Below are 22,833 nucleotides of genomic sequence, written 5' to 3' on the forward strand. Positions count from 1 at the left end.
AGAGAATTTTATCATGTGGAATAGAAATAATTAAAGGCTTTAAAGAAGTATATACCAATTCAAAAGGAGAAATGATAATAATAGATTATTTCTATAGAAATCAAGTAGTTCAGTGTTTTGACATGTATGTTCTAAATAATGTTGAAAACTGGCAGACAAAGAAGTTACAGGATTAAATGTATTTGGGCAACATATAAAACTGAGGCACACAAACCTAGTAACTAACGAAAGCCTGTTATGAGGAACTGATTATCACTGCAACAGATCAGACTCTGACGCAACAGAACCCAGTGAGTCAGGTGCATGGGAGCAGCTGTCAGTGGTGTGTGCGAGTGCACGCTGTGTGACCAGATGGCAGGAGGTCCAGACCTCTTTTTCTCCATGGACTGTGAATACATTCTCAGCTAGGAACTGCAGTTTGGTTCCACCAAATACCGACTACTATAGTAATGTTTTCTTTTTCTCTGTGCCTCGTACTGAAACTGTTTTTTTATATAATATTTTGGTTATGGTTTCCCCTTCCTCTACTCCTTCCAGTTCTTCCCCCTCCCCTTCCATCTGGATCCATGCCCTTCTGGCTCTCATTATAAAACAATGGGTTTCTAAGAAATAATAATAAGATAAAACAAAAACGACAAAACAAACAAACAAAAGGAAAGGAGTCCAAGACAAGGCACAAGAAACAGAGACCCCCTCATTCACACTCTCCGACTCCTATACAAACACTGAGCTAGAAGCCATACTCATGTGCTGCGGCCTAGTGCAGACCTCGTACGTGCCGCTTCAGTCTCTAGGTTCATATGAGCTTTCATCAGGTTGTTCTCTTGGAGTCCTCCATCCTTTCTGGTTCTTTCACTCGTTCCACCTCCTCTTCTGCAAGGTTCCCTGAGCCCTGAGGGCAGGGATTTGATGGAGACATCCCATTTAGGGCTGCGTGTTCCAAGGCTTCTGTGTGATGTCTGGCTGTAGGTCCCTGTATTTGTTCCCGTCTGCTGCAGGAGGAAGCTTCTCTGATGATATCTGAGCAGGGCACTGACCTATGAGCACAGAATGTCATTAGGAGTCATTCTATTCCTAGCTGTCTTTTTAAGACCAGTCTTATTTTACCTTAGAACCCTGGGCTATTTAGTCTCAGGGTTTTGGGCACCAAACAGTGTCCGGAATAGGCTCCAGCTCATGGAGTAGGCCTTCAGTCAAATCAGAAATCGGTTGGTTACTCCACAATATTGTGACACCTTGGATTAGCATGTCTTGCAGGCAGGACACCATTGTCAATCCAAGGATTTATGGTTGCGTTTGTTGGTTTGTTTGTGTAGCTTGCAGAATACCTTTCTGAACCAAAGATGACAGAAATTAGGGGTGAGAGCCAGTCCTTTAGATACAGCAGCCCGACTTCTCCACATTCAGTGGCTGTTGTCTTCAGCATTTGGGCCTTCCATCAGTTTGGGGAGAGCAACTGATAGTCTAGGCACTAATCTGGGTTACTTGGAGATTCCCATGAGACCCCTTTGGCCAACAGCTCAATTAGATGTAACCTAAACTCAGTACTAGAAGCTTCATTTGATGATAAGAGATAGCCAGTGGGTGCTCTGCCCTTCCCCCATTAGTTGGCAGTTTCATATCCATGTCTTCAGTGCCTGAGACTCTCACCTCCATCTCCTGTGTTCTGTAGGTGAGGCTTACCTGTGAGTGTTCTGGTGCATTCCTAAAATTTTCATTTCCAGATTTCCCTTAATTTGGGGTTTATTTCCACTTTCAGTCTTGAACTGTTTTATTCATTTTCTTCTGCCACTTGCTAGTATGTTCATAGATTTCTTTAAGGGATTTTTTCCTTTTTTCTTTAAAAACATCTATCTTTCTCATAAGGTCTTTGTTGTATGGTTCAGCTATGCTAAAATTCTCAGGGCCTGCCGTGGGCTCTAGTGGAGACATGTTGTTCTGGCTGTTATTGATGTGTTTTTACATTGGCATGTAGCCATCTGGGTTTGGGAAAATTGTAATTCTTGCTGATGATATCTGGTCTTGTCTTTGTTGGGTGGATGCTTTGTTCTTCAGAGATCCTGGTGAGTGTGGCCACTGAAGGTTCTGGGTAAAGTGTGTTCCTAGGTATTAAGAGCTGACACAGGAATGGGGATGATCTGGGGTTGGGGCTAAGGGGCCCACAGGAGAGAGGAAAGCAGGGTGTTCCACCAGGATCTGCTTAGGAGTGGAGGTAGAGAGAGTAATGAGAGGCCACAGCAAGTAGTCTGTTACAAGCTGAGACTGGGGGATTGATTTGAAGGAACAGAGAGGTGGACATACGCAGTTAGCCTGCCTGCTTTCCTGGCTGGAATGACCTGTGGGTTCCTAGGGAGTGCCTACTAGGTTTGTAGGCTGGGATAAAATAATGAGTTGGAAGTGAGAGATCTGTGTGACCCACTGGTGGGAGCATGGTGTGGCTGTAGCAGATAATTTGCTACAGAGCTGGGCTAAGACTGGAGGACTGACTTTAGGAGAGTTGGGGGAGGTACCAGTCTTCAGTTAGCATAACTACTTCCGTGGCTGGAGTCTAGGAATGCTGTCTCCTCATCCCATCCCCACAGGGCTTCTCTCTGTTGCCCTGGCCTCCCTGGAAGACCAGGCTGGCCTCCAACTGGAGATCCACCTACCTCTGCCTCCTGAGTGCTGGGATTAAAGGTGTGAACCACCACTGCTTGGGTGAATGTTTTCTTATTCTTTTTTACTTCCCCACCCCCTTCATTCCCATTCCTTTACTACACATAATATAACTGGCGTATGTTGCTTTTTTTTTCCTAATTAAATTGCCAGTAGATGTTTTGATTGACACCAAATGGAGATATGTTAGAGAAAACCCTGGTTGTGTGACGAGACTCCCTTTCTCTGTGGCGACATGCTCATTCAGCTTTGTCTTCTAGCTAAGTCATTTGGTAAAGACCTGGTGCCTCTGGTTGGTCTGCAGCATATAAACATCTGAGAAGTCAAGACTGAGAACAAAGTCATACTGATCTTAACACAAAAACCCGTAATACAATAAATCACCTGGATTGGAGAATTGCAATTTTTTTTTTACCTACCTTTATAAAATCAGGGACACTTTTACAGTTTTTGTTTATCTATCACCAGTATATGCAAGCCAGTCTATATTTAACTAGGGCAGTTACTCTTAAGGAAATGAATCTAAAGTAGTTTTCCCTAATTCCCCATCTTGTTTAAAGTGTTTAGGGAGCAGAGTATTGCCAAACCTGTGGGAATATGGTGTGCTACACATGCTTTTACACAGTCTTTTACAGTAGTCCCATCTCAAGCTCTCATATGCTCTGCACAGTTTATTAGTGACTTGAGCTTCTTTGCTGGATCTCATGCAGTCCAGCTGGTCTCAAACTTCCTATGTTAAGGATGATGCTGATCTTGTGTCTACCTCCTAATGGCTGAATCATAGGTGTGTACCCCCAGACAGCAGTACTTGTTGGTTTTAAAGTCAGTTAATTCTTTGTGTAATTTCTACTTTGATATTTCCTATCAAGCTTCATGAAGTCAAGCATGATACCATTTCGGGGTTTGTTTGCTTGTTTGTTTTTTGTTTTTGTTTGTTTATTTTTACTACTATATCCAGTACTTAAAAGGCCACCTGGAATTTAATAGTCACAGTAGTATTTACTAAATAAATAGACTGGGCAGTATTGCTACATAGTTATCAAAGAACATCTTGTGTATAAATTATCTTCTATTAAAATAGAAATTTTCTGAGAAAAGCCATCTTGCTAAAGATGGGCTCAGTATTAAAAGTACTATCGCCCATCATTTAATTTCCTGAGACTTAGAAATAGTAACGAGGGGAGAAGCTCTAGACAATATTAATAGAAAAAACATAATTCTCTATCAGTTTTATCCTTTTGGGAAGTATTTTGTTTTCTTGCCTGTGTTGTGCTTGGGACTGCTACTCCCTGAGATGGGGCACAGGAACAATAGTGTTTATCTACTCATTTCAGCTCTCATCTCTCCAGGCCATCGGCGTTCTTCTCAGCAAGCATTCCCCCTTTGGTTTAGTCAGCTGCGTAACCTCAGCAGGCAGCTGCACACATCACTGAGCCGCAAGGGCAGAAGCCCTTGGAACTGGTACAGGTTGTTTCCATGTGTATATTTTAGCCCTTTCTTCTCGTTTCTCGTTACAGTGGGGTGTTGATCTACAAACTGAACATGAGAAGTACCTGGTGAGACACTGTGGCAGCATACCAGTCTTTGTCATTAACTATCCATCAGAACTCAAGCCCTTCTACATGCGGGAGAATGAAGATGGTCCTCAGCACACAGTAAGGAGATTATAAGTATAGTTCATCTTCTGAATCTGGATCCTCCCCGCCTTGTTTCATTTCTTTAACTTTAAAAATATTTTCTTAAATAATACCCATCAGTCTTCCCACAGAGCCCAGTGTTCTATAAACACACTTCTTTTTCTCACAGGGGGCCTTAGTTTAGCAGATCCAAGTGTGAGTGGGCTTCATTTTGCTTTTGCCTTTCTTTCAGGAAGTAGCCTAGAACACTGGATAACAACACCGGGTTGATGTCAAAGTTCAGTGTTGATTTGGAGACTCCTAAGAAAGAAGCTTGCTGGAGCACAGATAATACCACTATCATGATCAGGCAGAAGGACAGTTGGCTTAGAGTTCTTTTGTCCGGGCTATATATAGACAGTGAGGGAGGGATGGAGGGATTGGAGAGTTCTCAGTAGAGTGTCTGTCATGGCCTCATCTGTCTTCTCTATCTGCCTGTACTGGTTCTCTGATTCTTCACTCTGTTTCTAATTGATTTTAGTCTTCTAATTTACTTTCTCTTCAATTTCTTACTGCTTACAAGATGAGATATAAAAATATACTTTGACTTACAAGAGACTTACTAAATTGTTTTTTTTGTAACATCATTAGTTATGTTTGTGAGACAAATATGTTTATCTCAAAATAGATCAAAAACCTAAATTTTGTTGTCCAGTATCTCACCACTTGTAGAAAATGGAGGTTATACTATAGCCACAAGTAAACAAAACATCCCCGTTGTACATATAGATAGGTATCTGACTGAAAGTTTCCTCCTTCCTTCTACAGTGATGGAAGACAGTATATGTCACAGACTTGAAATCCTAGAGCAGTTTTGCCAAGAAACTTGTTTTCTCTGTTTACAAATGAAAAACTTAGAAAGATAATTTAGCTCTACTCTCCCTACACCGTGGTTGCACAGGGCATTCTCATATTCTGCCACTCAGTGTACTCTCTTTCTCGTTGAGTTCCTTTCTACACTATACTGTGGTGAGTCCTCTGCTTGAGCCTTTCCTTCTCTGTTAAGACTCAACTCGAGCTGCCTAGGCAGCGGGAACCACCTTACTGAGGGTCTGTGTAGCAAGCGGAGAATTGGTAACTTTATAGCAATGTGTCTGTCTCCTGGTCTATGTAACCTAATTGGTCCTCACTCGCCCTCCTGATTGCGCCCTGTCTGCTTCACTTTTGGATCAGTCATATTTTCTGCTTCTTTTTTGTTACCTGAGCACAGTTTCCTCTTCTGCCAGCTGCTGCAGCTGTTTTGTTCCACTTAAGGGGTGATCTTCATGTCATTAAGCCCAGGGACTTTTCAGAAATCTTTTTGATTTGACCTGTCTGCAACTTCTTATTCTTAAAACCCTCTTGTCCCTCAGCTTGTGGTGTGGTGTCCTTTCATATCCTCTCTCTTTTCACTGGTCACTCTGATTAAATCTCTACAGATTTTTTTTCCTCCCAATTTATCAGATGTTGGAATTCCTTAAGTCTAATCCTACATCTTTGCTTTTGCAAGGTAATTTCATATGTCCCAATGGCTTATCATTTGTTCTTACATAATTAGAAATTTATTTTAATTCAGATTCTCTTTAAAGTCCTGGACTAATATCTATTATTATTGTTGTTATTATTATTATTGATTATTACATTCATTTATTTATTGAAGAGCACACATACATGCCATTGTAAATGTGTAGAGTTCACTGTGTGGAACTCAAGAGATCCAACTCAGGCTATCAGCCTTACTGGTAAAACCTTTATCCCCTGAGCTATCTCATCCATTCTGCCTCGTTGATTACTATGTAAGCTAAAGGCTTGTCAAAGGCAGTAACCAGAACTGAGTGCATGGCGTCTCTCTCTCTCTCTCCCTCCCTCCCCAGTCATATTCTATCTATTCTTACTCTTCCTTTCTTTCAGTAGGGTCTGACTTATAAGCCTGGCTAGCCCAGAACTCAATGTGTAGACCAGGCTGACCTGACACTCAGAAGAGAACTCAAAGAGATCCACCTGCCTCTGCCTCTGGTGCGAGGACTAAAGGAGTGTGTCATCGTCTCTGGCCATGATCTTCTAATATTTTCTTTTGTTGTGATTGTGGCAATTCCACATCTGAGTCATCTCTGAAATTTCTCTCTCACAGTGAAATGCAAATCATTACTAGATTCTGACATTTTACACTGAGATGTGACTCAGATCTATTTGTTTATTTTCATTTCTGCTTTTACCTTTTAGATTAAGATCTGTGTCTTGCCTGCACCTCTCTGTGACCTCCTAACCATTCTTCCTGTGTCTACTCTTTCCCTCACCGTCTCTGTCCTCATTTCAGCACGAGCTTTAGAAAATAGAAACCTAAAGCTGGCTGTGACCTGCCCAGTTGTGGGATTCCACCACTCGGGAAGATGAGAACGTCAACATTATCTTCATCTACATAGTTTGGAGCCAACTTGGACTCAAAAAAAAGTTAAAATGTAAATCTGATCATGTTACCCCCTTTCTTAAGACCAGTCAGGAGCCTCCTGTTGTTCCTCCTAAGCCAAGTGTGACTTCCTGACGCTGATGCTCGGCTCGGTCCACACCTGTCACCCTCTGCCAGTGTGGACAGCCTCCTGCCTTGGACTGCTGCATATGCTTTATTCTGAGTAGTCTTTCACGCCTACATAATTTTATTTATTCTCCAAATCATGCGTTTCTCATAAGACCTTTCTTTGACCATTATAATTAGTCAGAGATATCTTTTAGATGCCCTTAAGTTTCAGACCTAGAGCTGCTCACTTGTTAAAATTTTATGTAACTTTTTATTCATTATTTGAGAATTTCCTATGTGTATGCCATAATATATTTCTAGAGGCCACACTCCTAGAAGAAAAACAATCCGACTCTTCCCTCAGCAACCATCAGCTGCCAGTATTCCCTCGGGTAGGGATGTGGCCTCAAGAGCCTCTCCTCCATCTGTTGGAATGCTGCTGTCTTAGTCGTATGCAGGTAACCACAGCTGCTGTGAGTTTATAAGTACAGTGGCCCTGTCATATCCAGAGGACAGCGTTTCACAGCAGCCTGTCCTCAAACCTGTGCATGCCCTGTTTGGGGATGAGCAGTCCACAGACACGTGTTCTCTGCACTCTGACCCCTTGTGAGTCTCTGTATTAACCACTGTCCACTACCAAAAGAAGCTTCTCTGGTGGTCTGAGCACAGCACTTCCCTCTGGATAAAGCTTAGTGTTTAACGACAGTTTATCCATTAGCAGCACGGTAATAGAGGTTCTCCTCTAGGGTTCATCTCCATAGCTACAGGCTCTTGGCCATGAGCCATAATCCAGTGGGAAAGCGATTGGTCACCCCCAAAACACTCACACACTGTTTTACCAATGAGCATCTTGGCCAGGCTGGATCTGAGCTGCTGACTCTCAACCCATCCTAACTTTTAACACAGGACGTTTTTATTCACACATATCACTACTTTAATTGGTGACTTTCCTTTGTCTAGCGCACCTGTAGATCTCTTTTTACTTAACCGATACAGCCTCAGTGCCTAGCATAAGGCCAAGAACATGGCAAGTATCTAATAATCTGTTTTGTGTAGGACAGGCAATTGGATGAATACAAACCGTCCAAGTTTTAGAAACAGGGTGAGCACAAATACATGGAAACTTGATTTGTTAAGGAAAGTAGGGCCAGGCTGGCTAGAAACTTTTACTATAAATTTCTTGAGCAGTGACAGTGATGTAAAAGGAAATATAATGGCCCAGAGTTACATACTCTTGGGTTCAGGTTACAGATCTGTGTGTTATACATCACATGACTGAGCTAAGTGTGGAGGTACAAACTTGTAATCCCAGCACTAGGGAGACAGAGGCAGACAGTTATCTGTGATGTCAAGGCCAGCCTGATCTACATAGTGAGCTCCGGGATCGTCAAGGGCAGCATAGTGAGACACTGTCTCAACAAGACAAACAACAGCAATAAAAATAAACTATGTGATTGATCTTAGACAAAACACTGAATCCCTCTGAATTTTAATTAAACAATACATGTTTATGATCACTCTTGGTTCCTAGGAGTTGAACTGACCCAGCTGGCAAGTTCTAGTTGGATCTTTCATAAAATTTCAGTCAGGGTTCTATGTGGGACTGAGACTATCTAAATTTGAGGATTAGTAACGTACGGAAAGTATGACTTACGATTTGGAGTAGCAGGAAGTTAAAAAGTATGGTGTTGTCTCTCTTCCTTTTTAACTTGTGATAACTTTATTGTGAAAGATACTGTAATGCCCAGTGTCCGTGTGTGACACTGTAATGCCCAGTGTCTGTGTGTGACACTCATGCCCAGTGTCCGTGTGTGTGTGTTGCTGTGCTGTCATCTGAGCCCTAAAGAGATAGTCCTGCTCTTATGTGTCCGTTCTAGGAGACCGGCAGACTCTGACAATGCCTCAGATCATACAAGCATTATAATGAGACTTTAGTGTGCTTCCCTAGTCTTTGAAGTACTATAGCGTATAGCTTCTCATTACCACATTATTTGAACGTCATTTAATTAAGATATTTACATTAGCCATAGATAGTGGCATTTATATTAGCAACCTCCTTTTTTTTCCTGCAGAAAGTACCTGTTTCTACTCCTAAAAAACTCAAGTGGTAAATATATAAACCGTGGGGCATATGAATAAATGCTGTCTTTCTCTCAGTGGGACTCTAATTACAGGTTTGCAGAAGGTTTGCCAGAGTTTATGCAAGAAATTTCTCCTCATTCCTTCAGCTGTCAACTGGACGGCCCACAGTGATCTGGGGGAAGTCTCCACCAGAGGATTGCTTCCATTAGCTTGTCCTTTGAGCAGGTCTGTGGGCACTTGTTGATGGCTGACACAGGCAGGCCCAGCCCACTGTAAAGTACCATCTCTAGGCAAGGGTCCTAGGCTGTTTAAAAACTCTGTCTGGGCTGGAGGGATGGCTCAGTGGTTAAGAGACCCAGGTTCGATTCCTAGCACCCACATGGCAGCTCATAACTGTCTGCAACTCCAGCCCCAGGGAATCCAGTGCCTTCTCCTGGCCTCCACAGGCACCAGGTAAACATGCAGGGGAAACAGCCATACACATAAAAATAAATAAATAAAAATTTTAACTTTTAAAAAGAAGGCTAAAACAGAAGGCGTAGAAGTAAAAGAACAAAGGAAAAGCTGGCTAAGCAGAGGCTAGGGAGCAAGCCGTAAGCAGCTCTCCTCCCTGCTCCCCCATGCTCCCTGCTGCTGCCCTGCCATCTGTTACCCACTGTGACCTGCGAAGGTAAGATGAACCAAACCCTCCTCTCCTCGTCACTTTTCACCATAGCATCTATCACAGCAACAGAAAGAAGCAAACCACGAGGTTCCGTGAGAGCTTAAAGAGTAAAACCGTTGTGAAGGTGTGCATGGCAGCTTGCAAACCATTGTGAAGGCCTGCATGGCGGCTTGCTCGTGCAGTTGGAGGCTGAGTTGCCTGAGTTGAAAGCTAGCCTGGACCACATAGTCTATAGAATGAGAGTACATCTCACTATCCCTACCCCAACCCTACAAATAAACAAAACCAAACAACCAAACAAAAAACAGTAAAATAGAGGTGTTTCGATGGTAGTTTTCCCAAGCAAATGAGAATAGAGAATGCAAATGAGGATAGAGAAGTATTTAACAGTTTTAAACTGTGGGCTGGAGTAGTAGATGCAAAGCTGGTATTTTCACAGTCCGGTGTTGGTGTATTCTCTTCCACCCCCTGCAGTAAAATGAAGGTGTGCAGACGGCCATAACGAAGCACACTAGAGTGAGAGTGGAGGTCTGAGCTCCAGCACTCTTACAGCTTACCTCTGACAAGGCTCTGCTGGCACGGAGCCTTAGGATGTCCTCCCTACAGTCAGAGAATTGTGCTAGACTTCTGAGGTGCATCTCTAAAAGCCAGTGATTTCATGTAACCTGGTTTTTTTTTACTGGCATATGTAAGAATAACACATAAATTACAATGAATAATTTTGTCATTTGAAAGCCTAATATAATAAATCTAAGGAAACATAGAAAATGGGTCCAGGACATTGATCAAATACCCTAAATGCAAATGGAAAATATGCAGCTATTATGAATGGCTTCTCAAGGAATATTCATTCATAACTTGCAAATGTGGAACAGTAACTACCAGCGGTTGTAAGTGAGGTAGATCAGGACCACCAGGTAGTGTTAGGATTCTCAGGATCGTGTCAGTAGTACTTACATTAATATGTTTTAGCATTGCATCAGAAATGATGACACATCGATGGACATTCAGTGAAGTATATTGTGGGAAGTCACTTGGACAGGCAACCAAGGAACATCTAGTGAATTTCCCTAGCCTAGTGCACTGAGCTATGTCAAAATAACTTGATCCTTGAATCAACAGAAATAGTGAAGAAATTGCTATTTTTACTTAGTGAGGACTAATGATTTTCCTGGCAATTTATATCAAATAAAAGTATGCACTGCAGCCCAGCTCAGGTTGCTTTCAGGCTCTATGTGTGTACTTTGGATTGTAGGGATAGGGGAATATATTGTAGGGAGGGGGATAGATTTGAAACTTTGACATGCGTGTGATAGATTTCTAAACTTTTATTGCTGTTCTGATTCTCTCCCTTTCAATCTCCTCATTTCCTTATAAACAATGAGTTTAGTTAAAGCAGTAGACACACAAGAGAATACAGATACCTTTTAAGACTGTAATGGATGTTGCACTGCAGGCTAAAGAGATGGCTCAGTGGTTAAGAACACTGACTGCTGTTCTAGAGGTCACAGGTTCAATTCCCATCTCCCACTGGCAGCTCACAACTGCCTATCACTCTAGTTCCAGAGGATCTGACACCCTCACACGGATACACATGCAGACAAAATACCAGTGCACATAAAATAAGTCATTAAAGAAGGAAGCTGTACTATTATGAAGAACAGTAGTTCAGAGTAAAGGAATGACTCTATCATCTCACTTAAGTAGCTACACCCATCTTGCAGGAGTAGGACATATGTTAGTTAATTTTCTCATCGCTGTGATAGAATGAATGCCTGGCAAACAGCACCTTGGAGAAGAGGGGGTTTGTGTTGCTTAAACTTTGAGAGAACACATTCCACAGTGGTGAAGGCATGACGGCAGGAGTGGGGGCCGCTGCTCACTTTGCATCTGTACAAGACCTGGCCTACTATGGTTCCACATTTCTGTCCACGTTCTCAGGAGAACTATTACAGAAGTCACTGGAGAAATGCGTTATACTTCTGTGAACTGATGACCCTCTACACTGGGTATCTGCCTTTTCCCAGTAGCATCTGTGGATGAAATCTTTATTCAGACCTTGGGAGCTAGAAATCATATTCCATTTTCATAGCACTACTAAGCATTATATGATAGGATATAGCATGAGAATAAAAATCAATCAAGAGATAGTTAATGAATCTCCTTGGCTGACTAATGAACCACATCACAATAGCCTGCACACCAGCCCAGCAGAGTGAGGAAGGCGATGTCAGCACAAGAGTCCCACAGAGGCAGCTTTAAGTACAAGAATCCAAACTCCAGAGCTCTGTGCTGTTTATACAGAGTTCAAAAAGTAACTTCACCATGTAGGTTGTAATCAAGAATTACTATGTAATTCTTTGTAGGGATGATAACAAGAAGAAGGCACAGAGGGACTTTTTGGAATGCTAATCTTGTTTTGCTTTTTGATCTATGTTGGTGACACCGTGTGCTCATTTTATAAAAGCTAATAGAACTAGACTATTTTTGTACTTTTATACATGATGTTATATTTTAAGTAATTTCACTTCAGTGGGGAATGCTGTTCTTTTATCGCTTCAAATAGTTTTTGAAAGTGTCTGCTTAGCTTTGCAAACTAGACTCTGCATAAAGTACCATAAGGATGGCTCAGTGGGTAAAGGTACTTGCTACTCAAGCCTCACAGACTGAGTGGAAGGAAGAGCAAACAACTCCTAATTATACACACACACACACACACACACACACACTATTCTAAAGAACTAGCGATGGTTTATGAACTGAACTAGAAGATAGAGGACTAAGGGTGAGTCACAGGTAGTTTCCAGAAGTTGGACTTTTAATTAAAGGAGGCATTTACAGAATAATTTCCTTTCTCCGAGAGGAAGAACTCAGATAACACGTATGTTTATGTACCTCTCAGCTGATTCCTGCTGGCTAGCTTGGAATTTGGAGCTCCCCAGGGAAAAGAGAAGTGTGGTAATTACCTTGGCCCTGAGGGAACGGAAGCATTTTGAGACAAGGTGAAAATTCCATTCCTTTGAAACCATTAGTATCTTTGTAAGCTATAAACTCTGCCTGTGTAGCACAAGTAATGAGACTGATTCGGGATTCATAAGACATAACTAACTTCAGCCCCTGCCGGCTGCCAGCCCATCTGAATCTTCCGGCCATCGCATCTAGAGGATATTTCCTCTTTCTACCTTCTTTCCAGGGGCAACGGAAGAAAGAACATTAAACTTTTCCCTTTCCTGAACATAGCATAGAAGGGTCATAATCAAAGACTTTGCTCCTGTTTAGCCTATTATTTTTAATTGAAATTTTAAGTTGTATTTGAGTACACTGATTGGAATCAAAGAGTCAGAGGAGAACATCATAAATAGAAACCAGGATTCACTCAGCTTGAATACCAACATGAACTATTTCGAGACAGCTTGCTGCTGCAGCTGTGTGACTTAAACAGAATCAAAACTTATACCATGGAGGAAGATGGGCCAGGAAGCACTCTGGGCCTAGAAGATGAACAGACTGAAACAGGTTTGTTTAAGCTGGGGGAGTTTTGGATGTGCAAACTCTGGTATTTCCTTAGCAGGAGAATGAATGGACAGCAGAGCCAAAGTGCTTCCACTATTAAAATTTCCAGGTTATACTAAAAACAAGGACATCGTAAATTTCACCAAATGGATGGATCTAGAAAATAAGTAAGGTAACCCAGACCCGAAAGGACATGCATGACAGGAACTTAGCATAACTGTCCTCTGAGAGGCTCCTGAGAGGCCAGTGGAGAGAGATGCAGAGACTCACACCCAAACATTAGATGAAGCTCAGGGAGTCTTACAGAAAGTTGGGAGAAAGATTGAGGGACCTGAAGAGAACAGGGACTCCACAGAAAGACCAACAGATTCAACTAACCAGGACCCTTGGGGGCTCCCAGAGACTGAGTCACCAACCAGAGTAAGCACTGACCGGATCTAGTTCCCCTGCACTTAGGTAGCAGATGAGCAGCTTGGTCTTCATATGCATCCCTGAAGAGCAGGGGCTGTCCTGGAGCCTGTTGCCTACCTGCCTGTAGATCCTGCACCCCTAAATGGACCTCCATGTCTGGCCTCAGAGAGGATGTGCCTAGTCCCTCAGCAACTTGATGTTTTGGGGGGAATACTTGGGGGTAGGATGGGGGTCTGGGGGGTTGACACCCAGAGGGGAGCTTCCCCTTCTAAGGGGAATGGAGGAGGACTTACGTGAGGGAGTACTGGGAGGAGAGGAAGGGCTGATGATGGGTTGTAAAGTGAATAAATTTAATAAAAAGAAAAAATCTTCAGACTTCAAAGAAACACAGTGGTGATTCATACTTAAAGGACTCAAACTAGGTCATTTTGAATTAAGACATTTTTCTCTGCAACTTGCAGATCTTTAATGATATGGTTGGCTCCAGTTTCTGACCCCAGAACCACCTCATCTACACCAGTGTTTTGTGTTCTGATCCTGTAATCTGTTCTCTTTAAGTACAAATGATTGTTAATACAGAGGACATTTAAGAATTCAAGGTCGTGGGCTGAATTTTGCCTGTGATTTGATAAATCCCTAAGAAAAAGACTAACAGGGAGCAGTGAGGGTTCCTACACCATTCATTTGTTGTTCAGTAGTCATAGTGAAATTTGAAAGTAGAAATAAATAAGTATGCCACATAAGTAAAAGATACAGATATTCTTCAAAGGGAATTTTCAAAGTCAGCAGCTCCTGATGATATGCTGTTGCTCTGTGGTTCCCAAGCTTCATTCTGCGACCCTACGATACAGGTTCTCAGGTTCTGGTGACTCCCAGTCAAAATATTTTTTGCTACTTCATAACTGTAATTTTCTACTGTTATGAATTATAGAATTATAATGTAAATATCTGATATGCAGGATATCTGATATGTGGACCCCATACCCACAGGTTGAGAACCACTGCTCTAACTAGTTTAAGGCATTCCGACATAATCCAGCTGGGCCTACAGCTGGGCATGCAACAGCTGACTGGGCAGAGAGGAGGTGCTAACAGACTAGTTTCCGCGTCACCTTTACAGGTGGCACATCAGACCAGCTGTGAGGACTATGTGGTCACTTGATATCAGTACTTTGATAATGATTCTGAACTGTGATTGTTTATGGTACTTTGTATTTTTCTTGTGGGCTGATGGAGGAAAATGAAAGAATACCAATTCTGTCCATTGTAACAGAGAAGAACTAGTTGGAACACTACAAGCAAAAGACCCAGTGGATGAGGAATGAGCAATGCAGTGCACTCTTGCTCTACACAAGCTTCTGCTTCTCCCTCAGTGTGTATTACACTTTCCCACCCTGTTGACATGAGCTCTGTCATGTGAATTGCATTAGCCAAAGGATTATAAGCAGAAGTGACATTATTTTTCACATAGGCTCTTATCAAATTTATATATATATATATATATATATATATATATATATATTTTTTTTTTTTTACTGACTGCTCCAAAACTTTTAAAAGAGACTTTTCTCTCAACTCCAAGGTAGTTTAAAAAGGCAGATTCATTGTAAACTAGTAGGGATTTTTTTTTACATTTATTTTATATATATACATATGTGCATAGGCAAATTCATTGTAAACTAGAAGTTCTTTTTACATTTATATTTTATGTATACATATGTGCATAGGCATATGTATATCGTAATACACACATGCCATGGCACATATATGGAGGTCAAAGAGCAACTTGGCAGTATTAGTTATTCCCTTCCACAGCATGGATTCTGGGTCGAACTGAGGTCGTTATACTTAGCAGCAAGCACCTTTTACTTGGCAGCCCATAAACTGATAAGTTTCAGTTAGGATTGATGCGCCCTCCTTTAGCCTCTTGATGACATTTAGCAATGCCTGGAGACACTTAGGTCTGACACACTAGGCTAGTAGTGTATCTGATATGCAGTGGCTAGAAGCCAGTCATGCTGCTAAGTACCTTGCAGTGGGCTGAGTGCAGCTCACTGGGAGAGCGCAGAGACCTAAACTCCACCCCCAGCACCAAAGGGAAAATAAAGTTCTAAACACATACCTCAGGCCCTTACAACTAAAAATTATCTAGCCAAAGATGTTATTAATGCCGAAACTTGGAAGACTGTGGAGTTTTATGGTTATAGCCTACTTCTAGTCTATTCTCATCGCCTCTAGCACTTCAGTTTTGTAATAGTTGATGCAGAAGTGGAGGAACATATCAGGATTAGACATTTTCTAAGGATGCATGAGTATAATACCATGATGTAAGCTTTAAAGGTGATTCAAGTTGCTAATGAGATGGCTCAGTGACTAAGAGTCCTTGCTGCTCTTATAGAGAGCCCAACTTGAGTTCCTAACACCCACATTAGGTGACTCACGGCCTGTACCTCCAGAGCATCCTATGCCCTTTGGGCCCGGGGGTGGGGGTGGGGTGGGGTGGGGGAGGCACACATAAATAAGAGTAAGAGGTTAAAGGTGACTACTGCAATTGTTATGTTCCAGATAAACAAAAACCACCCAGGAAGCCTAAGGTGTGCTGTGGTCACACAGCAAACTCTCCAGTGACCTCATGTATTAAGAAGTATGCAGTCAAAGATGAGCATTAGTCTTCTATGCTTCTTTAAAACAAACGGAATGATAAAACAAAACACTGGGTCCAGAATTACTATAATGTAGTTCTGTGAAGAGTGCTAAGCTCCCAGAAGTATGTTTTCTGTTTGTTTTAGTTATGTTTACATAAAGCCCAAGCAGGAACTGCTGTTTGGTTATACGTTCCTGGAGAAACAGCAGCCCGGCTGCGCCTTCTCTGCCCACTTCTGTCACCTGCACAGGCGCTTCTCATGAGCATTGTGAGACAGTTACCTTTCAGTTTGCCTCATTAATTTTTGTGTGTTCTTGCATTTTAACAGGGATTATTACCACCCTTCTTACATAGAATTTCCCCAGTTTAATCTTTGCACCTAATAGGTGAGGATGGATAGATAGATAGATAGATAGATAGATAGATAGATAGATAGATAGATAGATAGATATCCCCATATCCATACCCACACGAAATAAATGTTTTTTAAAAGCACCCAAAGAATTAAGTCACAAGGTAATACAGATTGCAGATAAACTTTCTAAAATAGAAATAGGTGCTAAAGGGTTACGAGAAGTTGTTATTGCAGAAGACACAGTCTAATCCCCTGTACCCACCTGGCTGCTCACAATTGTTCATAACTTCAGTTCCAGGGGATCCACTGACCTCTTCTAACCTCTGCAGGCACCAGACATGCAGTGCTACACATACATACGTGCAAGCACAACACTCATATACATAAAATAACTTTAAAACAAATTAAAATAAGCACCAGTAGCGATTAGACACTACAAACTGAAATAGCACACAGTAATTTTCCTCTATTAAAAGTTTTTTCTATTTTCTCTAACAAGTGTAACATCTTCATTGTAGAAAGTAAGAAAATACAAATAAAAAACCTTTACATCTATATTCCTAGAAGAATGGAATCCCATTCATTAAAATTTTATTATGTTTATAACAATCTTTTTTCCATGCCTAAAATGTATTTAAGTGTCTCTTGCTGATCACACTTGAATTTTTGTTACTGGAATTGATACAGTTTTAATGTCCTCCACATTAATCTTTTTGTGTCTTTGATTGCTCAAGTTGCTGTTGCTGACCCTGGTTATCAATGGCCAACTTGCTGACCTAGAAACATTGACCCCGGTTCTCTATGGCCGACTTGCTGACCTAGAAACATTGACCCCGGTTCTCTATGGCCGACTTGCTGACCTAGAAACATTGACCCCGGTTCTCTATGGCCGACTTGCTGACCTAGAAACATCGTCTCCGCTGTACGCAGGCATTTCTCTATCAGCTCTCTTCCATGTTGCTTATGTCTTTTACTTTTTTATCAAAATAAGGAACTAAAAAAAAGGTATTTTGTTGTTTTAATTTGTACTTCAATTGATAAACAATGCTTGATACCTACATACAAAAATTAAGGAATTTTTTTCTCTTTTAGAATGTAGCATGCACAGTTATAGAGTAAATGCACAAGGCCCACATTCACTTCCCCAGAAGGGGAAAAAAAGAAACTTTTGCTTTCTCTAGTCATGAAATAACAAAGTTGTACACACAATGTCCAAAAAGAGTTCTATACTCAGAAAGCCGAGTACCTGCCAGGCACGCAGTGTACTCTGCTCCATCCTTAGCACTGAGTACAAGATGTCGTGGTACACAGCTGCAGCTCCAAGGGCAGAGAGAGACCTGCGGGTCAGGAGACCCAATCCTCAGCTGCAGCTACAGAGTGAGTTCGAAACTAGCGTGGACCAAATGAAACCTCGAGAGCGGCTGAGAGGCAGGTGGTCCTGTATGTGTGAACGTGTGTGCGTACAGAGGTTGACAGTGGGCATCCTCAGTCTCACTCTACCTCGTGTATAAGAAGGCTTCAGTCACAGCTTCTGGACCCACAGCTGCAGATCTCAGTAGCCTTAACTAGTGAGCTGGGTCAGGGCCCTCTGTCTCCACTTCCCAGTGCAAGATTACAAGGTGTGGGCCACCACACCTGGCAAACATTATGCTTCTAAACAAACTGTGCAGCTATTGAGACATTTAAAATATGTAAAGTGACTTTACTAGCATGAGGTTTTTTTCTTAAAATATAAGGTGGGGCGATTAGAATTTTACAAATATAATTTGATCTCTAGCATACTTTTTTTTTTTTTTTGGTTCTTTTTTTTCGGAGCTGGGGACCGAACCCAGGGCCTTGCGCTTCCTAGGCAAGCACTCTACCACTGAGCTAAATCCCCAACCCCTCTAGCATACTTTTTACATGTATCAGAAAACTGAAAAGCATGCTGAAGTCTATCTATCTGCCTACTAGTCGGTGATTTTAATACTGCACATTTTATGATGAAGCTATGAAAAAGAAAACATATTGATCATTTTGTACTCATTATTTATAGATATTAGGGTTCTGCACTTGAATATAGACAGTAGTTCTATTCTAATGTTGAGCTTGCGATAGTAATTGAATCCATGATCAAAAATAATTGGCAGTGCTATTTTGCTTAAGATGGTGCATTTTTATTTTGTTTAGTATTGTGGAAAAATTACAAAACTCAAAAAAATATTAAAAGTAGATAATTAGCCAGTCATTGTGGTGCATGCATTTGGAGAACTATAAGCAGGTGGATGTCTATGTGTTCTGAGCTAGCCTGGTCTATATAGCAAATTCCAAACAAGCCAGAGCTACACAGTATGACCCTGTCTCAAACTGTAAATATATAATTATATTACTAATGTCTCTTTACGTTGTATATGCAGTACTCAGATGAGTACTTATTGAAGACCCAGTGTGCACTTGTTTCTAGTTCATGTTGTCTTTCTTCGAAAACACTACAACTTCAGAATTGTTTCCCCTCAAACGAGTACTATATTATATATCAGGTATTGTTTTATGAGCCTTATCAAATCAAGTTTATGTGTGCCACATTCTTCAGCTGTTGCATATATTATTAATTTAGTAGTTCCTTCAATGATATTCAACGAGAAGAACCTCATACATATAAATCTATGTTACCAGACTGATGTTCCCAGGCACCTAGTCCTAGCCCGCTTTCCTGGTCTGGAATATAGATAAACCTTCCTGTGAATCCTGTCCCTAAACAAGACTTATTTTAGAGCCAGTCATAGTAGTTTACACCTGCTAGCACAGCATTTGGGAGACAGAGACAAAATGACCACTGTAAGTTCAAAGCCAAATTTTGAGGTCAGTCTAATCTGCATAACTAATTCTGGGCAAGCAGATTCTTTTTCAAAAAGAATGGGGGCTGGAGAGATGGTCAGAGACCAAAGGCACTTGTTGCTCTTACAGAAGACATTGGTTCAGTTCCCAGTGTCCACATGGTGGCTCAAAACCATAAATCCTGGGGACCCCGTGTCCTCTTATAACCACTGGATGCACCAGGCACACGTGGGGCACATATGTACATGTCAGTAGAGTGTTCACACACATAAGATAAATCTAAAACGTTCTTTAGAATTTAATTCCTCATAAATCTTATTGTGCACAAATCTGTATGTACTGCCTCCTTCACATGGGACCTTTAATCCCATCCCAATGCTGTTTGTCAGAACTCACTTAAGTCTTTCTCTTCTCTGCTGTTTCTCTAGGTATTGCTTGCAAGACTTTCCTTGAATTTTTGATAATCACACAAATAATATAAGAGAGAACTCTGCCCATAACATGCTGCATTATTATAAATATAATACTAATTTGATATTGAAACAGAGAACATGAACAGAAAACGCAGATGAGAATCTAATAGCCATACAGCTAATTTTAAAATTGTTTCAAGAAGATGTTAGATTTACTTGAAAAATCTGAGTGTTGTTGGAATCACCAAGAAGTACAGTGCTGTTCATGGTTGGTTGGTTTCTTCTTTAGGTTGCTGCTGTAGATCTTCTGGTTCCTGGAGTTGGGGAGCTCTTTGGAGGTAGCCTCAGGGAGGAACGGTACCATGTCCTAGAGCAGCGACTAGCAAGGTATTGTCAGACCTAAAAGAAGCACACTTAAGTAGCTGGGGTGGGGTCCTCAAAGGTGGTCTCTGCATAATAACACAAACAAAGCACTTGGCCTCCTCACACCTGACTGGCCCGGCACTCGGGTTCCAAGTGATCTACAAAGGTTGCTCTAACATCTGTGAGTGTCTCGTTCTTGAAGACTGGATCTATTGGCAGGCATAGTAGTTCATGCTTATAATCTCAGCAAGAGGCTGAGGCAACTGAAAGAATTTCACAGGTTGCAAGCCAGCCTGAACTACAGAGTGAGACCCTCTAAAAAAAAAAAAAAAAGGAAGGAGAGAGAGAGAGAGAGAGAGAGAGAGAGAGAGAGAGAAAGAAAGAGAGAGAGAGAAAGGCAAAGCAAAGCATGCCCATGGTTCCAGCACTCAGAGCAGAAGCAAGAGGATGTTTCTTAAATTTCAAGGTCACCCTGGTCTCCATAGTGTGTTCCAGGTCAGACAAAATTATATAAAATTTAAGACCCTGTCTTAAAAAAAAATTAAAAGCAATAAAAGCTATGTTCCCAAGCCCTTCTAAGCTTCTCCCTCGTTTTTCTCTTACTTGTGTCCTTTTTTATGTACTTGGTTTTATGAATGTCATGATCCCACTAGGTTATAAAGACAGACTGAACTAAGAAAAGAGGAACGATAGAAAAATGCTAAGCTAGCATTTATCAGTATTTTTCTTTGTTCGAGTTCTCTATTGTGCACAGTCCTGACTTAGCTGTTTGAAGAACTTTGTTTTAATTTACTTTTCAAGATGTGGAAAATGAATCCATAGATACACAAAACACTTTGGAGATAGAAAGTAGGGAATAATTTCTAATTGAATATCACTCCTGAATATGCATGGTTTGCCAGAAAACCTGATGACTCCCAAAACTGGCCACACTTACAAACCTCTGTTTTCTGATTTCCACTTCGCTGTACCAGGCATTACTTTCTCAAGTCTGTTAGTCCTTCTCTCCAGTAGTACTGGGTCTTGTCACATTTGGGGGGTGAGGCATTTTGAAAATATCCTGTTAAATTAGCCATTTTTAAGGCCAACTTTTGCTAATAGAGCCATGCTTTGAAAGTGGATGCTTTTCTAAGACCTGAAGCTATAAATGTCTTGAATAACTTGGTGTGGAAAAATCCAACCTTCTTGGCTGTTCTACTGGATAAGAGTCCAAGAGAAGGAAGTAAAGGGTGCTGTGGAAGATTCCCTTTATTGATTAGACGATCACTTTCTGCTGCCTCTCACTGTTAAGACAGTCTTGGGGAAGTTGTGGAATTAAAGTGAATTAGATTTTAATCTCTAGATGAAAGAATTTTAACTTCCTCTTTTAAAAAAAATGTAAAAATAGTAAAAATCGCATGTGACAAGAAGCCTTATCTGTTGTTAGATTGTCTGTCCATTTTCTTCAGTTGCTCCCTTCCTCCAGGAAACCTCCCTTCATAACAGTAAATGCTTTCCTAATATCTGATAACATCCAACTTTTGCCTTCTCAATGAAGTAGATGTTCCTCTGTCTCATGGTCTGTCTGTCTGTAGCTCATGTTTTCTGTACTTTAGAAAGTTAGAACTTCAGTGGTCCTTGCCATTTCAGATATAGTCCTAAATACCTTTTTAAAGGGAGGAGGTTCATTTTAATGACCACTGAGAGCTTAAAATGTTATTCCCATTTCCCTAGACAAGAGCTAAATTGTAGTATGACAGCAGCTCAGACTTGCACATTGTTGTAAATGTCGTGGAATAGAAGTCATGTCCAGGTGTTTGCTGCCTGCTTGTGCCTCCAGGCACCTCGACCAGTACTAGCTCTGATTGTCTTCTTCCTGGTCAGTAAGCTCAGGTCAGATCAGTCCCTTCAAGTCCTATTTTCATTCTACAGCATTTACTACAGTGCCTCTCATTTCATAATAACTCATTGCTTACTGTTAGTATTGATTGCCTTATTAATAGAACGTCTTCTCTCTGACTGGAAACTGAACCTCCTCAGTCCTGTCACACTGACTGGAGGACACAGGGTTCACTGTGTCTATTTCTTTACTAAGGGTATATACATATATACCAGAATAAATGTTTGGTGGTTGATTGATAAATATTTTATTCTAATTGACACAATTTTTCTTTATTTTCTGTTTACAGATCAGGACTTACGAAAGCCTATCAGTGGTAAGGATGTGGTCCTTTCATGTGGAAAGGAGTTTTAGTTGTATTTCTATGCCCCTGTAAGCAAATGCTAAGAACTAAACATGAGAATTAGAAACTGTCTGTGAAAAACAGTAAAACTAATGATTACCATTCAGTTACTGCTTTTTATATACAGGGTAATGCTCACCATATTTTTGTTACTACATGTAATCATCAAACACTTAGGTAGATACCGTTGTTGTCCATTTATCACCCCTCCCTTCCCCTAAACATGAGGCCTTGGCGTATGAACTTAGTATTGTAGTTAGGATGGAGCCAAGAATTCCATAAACCAAAATCTTTCTTGTTCTTTTGTTCATTTATTACGACAGGGTCTTATACATAGGCGAGGTAGACGCCTCTGCTCTCATTCATTATGCTTCAGTTCCCTGTGTTTGACATTGGGAGCTCTAATTGCGTGACACCTTAGATATCCAGGAGCTGCATAGCCCTGAGCTGCTTAAGAACAACACCTGTCACGGTCACACTTCCACAAAAGTGTTCTGGTTTGAAATTTTTTTTCAAGACTATTC

General features: G+C 41.2%; 1 protein-coding gene across 1 annotated transcript in view; it reads left to right on the forward strand.

The window, feature by feature from the left end:
* Nars2 (asparaginyl-tRNA synthetase 2, mitochondrial) overlaps positions 1-22,833 on the forward strand; it is a 102,761-nt gene that overhangs the window by 75,253 nt on the left and 4,675 nt on the right. The window contains exons 11-13 of the mRNA XM_032892956.1: positions 4,173-4,310; positions 20,014-20,111; positions 22,256-22,282. Coding sequence (XP_032748847.1) covers positions 4,173-4,310; positions 20,014-20,111; positions 22,256-22,282 — 263 coding nt within the window. The remainder of the gene's footprint in view (positions 1-4,172; positions 4,311-20,013; positions 20,112-22,255; positions 22,283-22,833) is intronic.

This window comes from Rattus rattus, chromosome 2, assembly GCF_011064425.1.
Source record: "Rattus rattus isolate New Zealand chromosome 2, Rrattus_CSIRO_v1, whole genome shotgun sequence".
In the NCBI taxonomy this organism is placed as follows: Eukaryota; Metazoa; Chordata; class Mammalia; order Rodentia; family Muridae; genus Rattus; species Rattus rattus.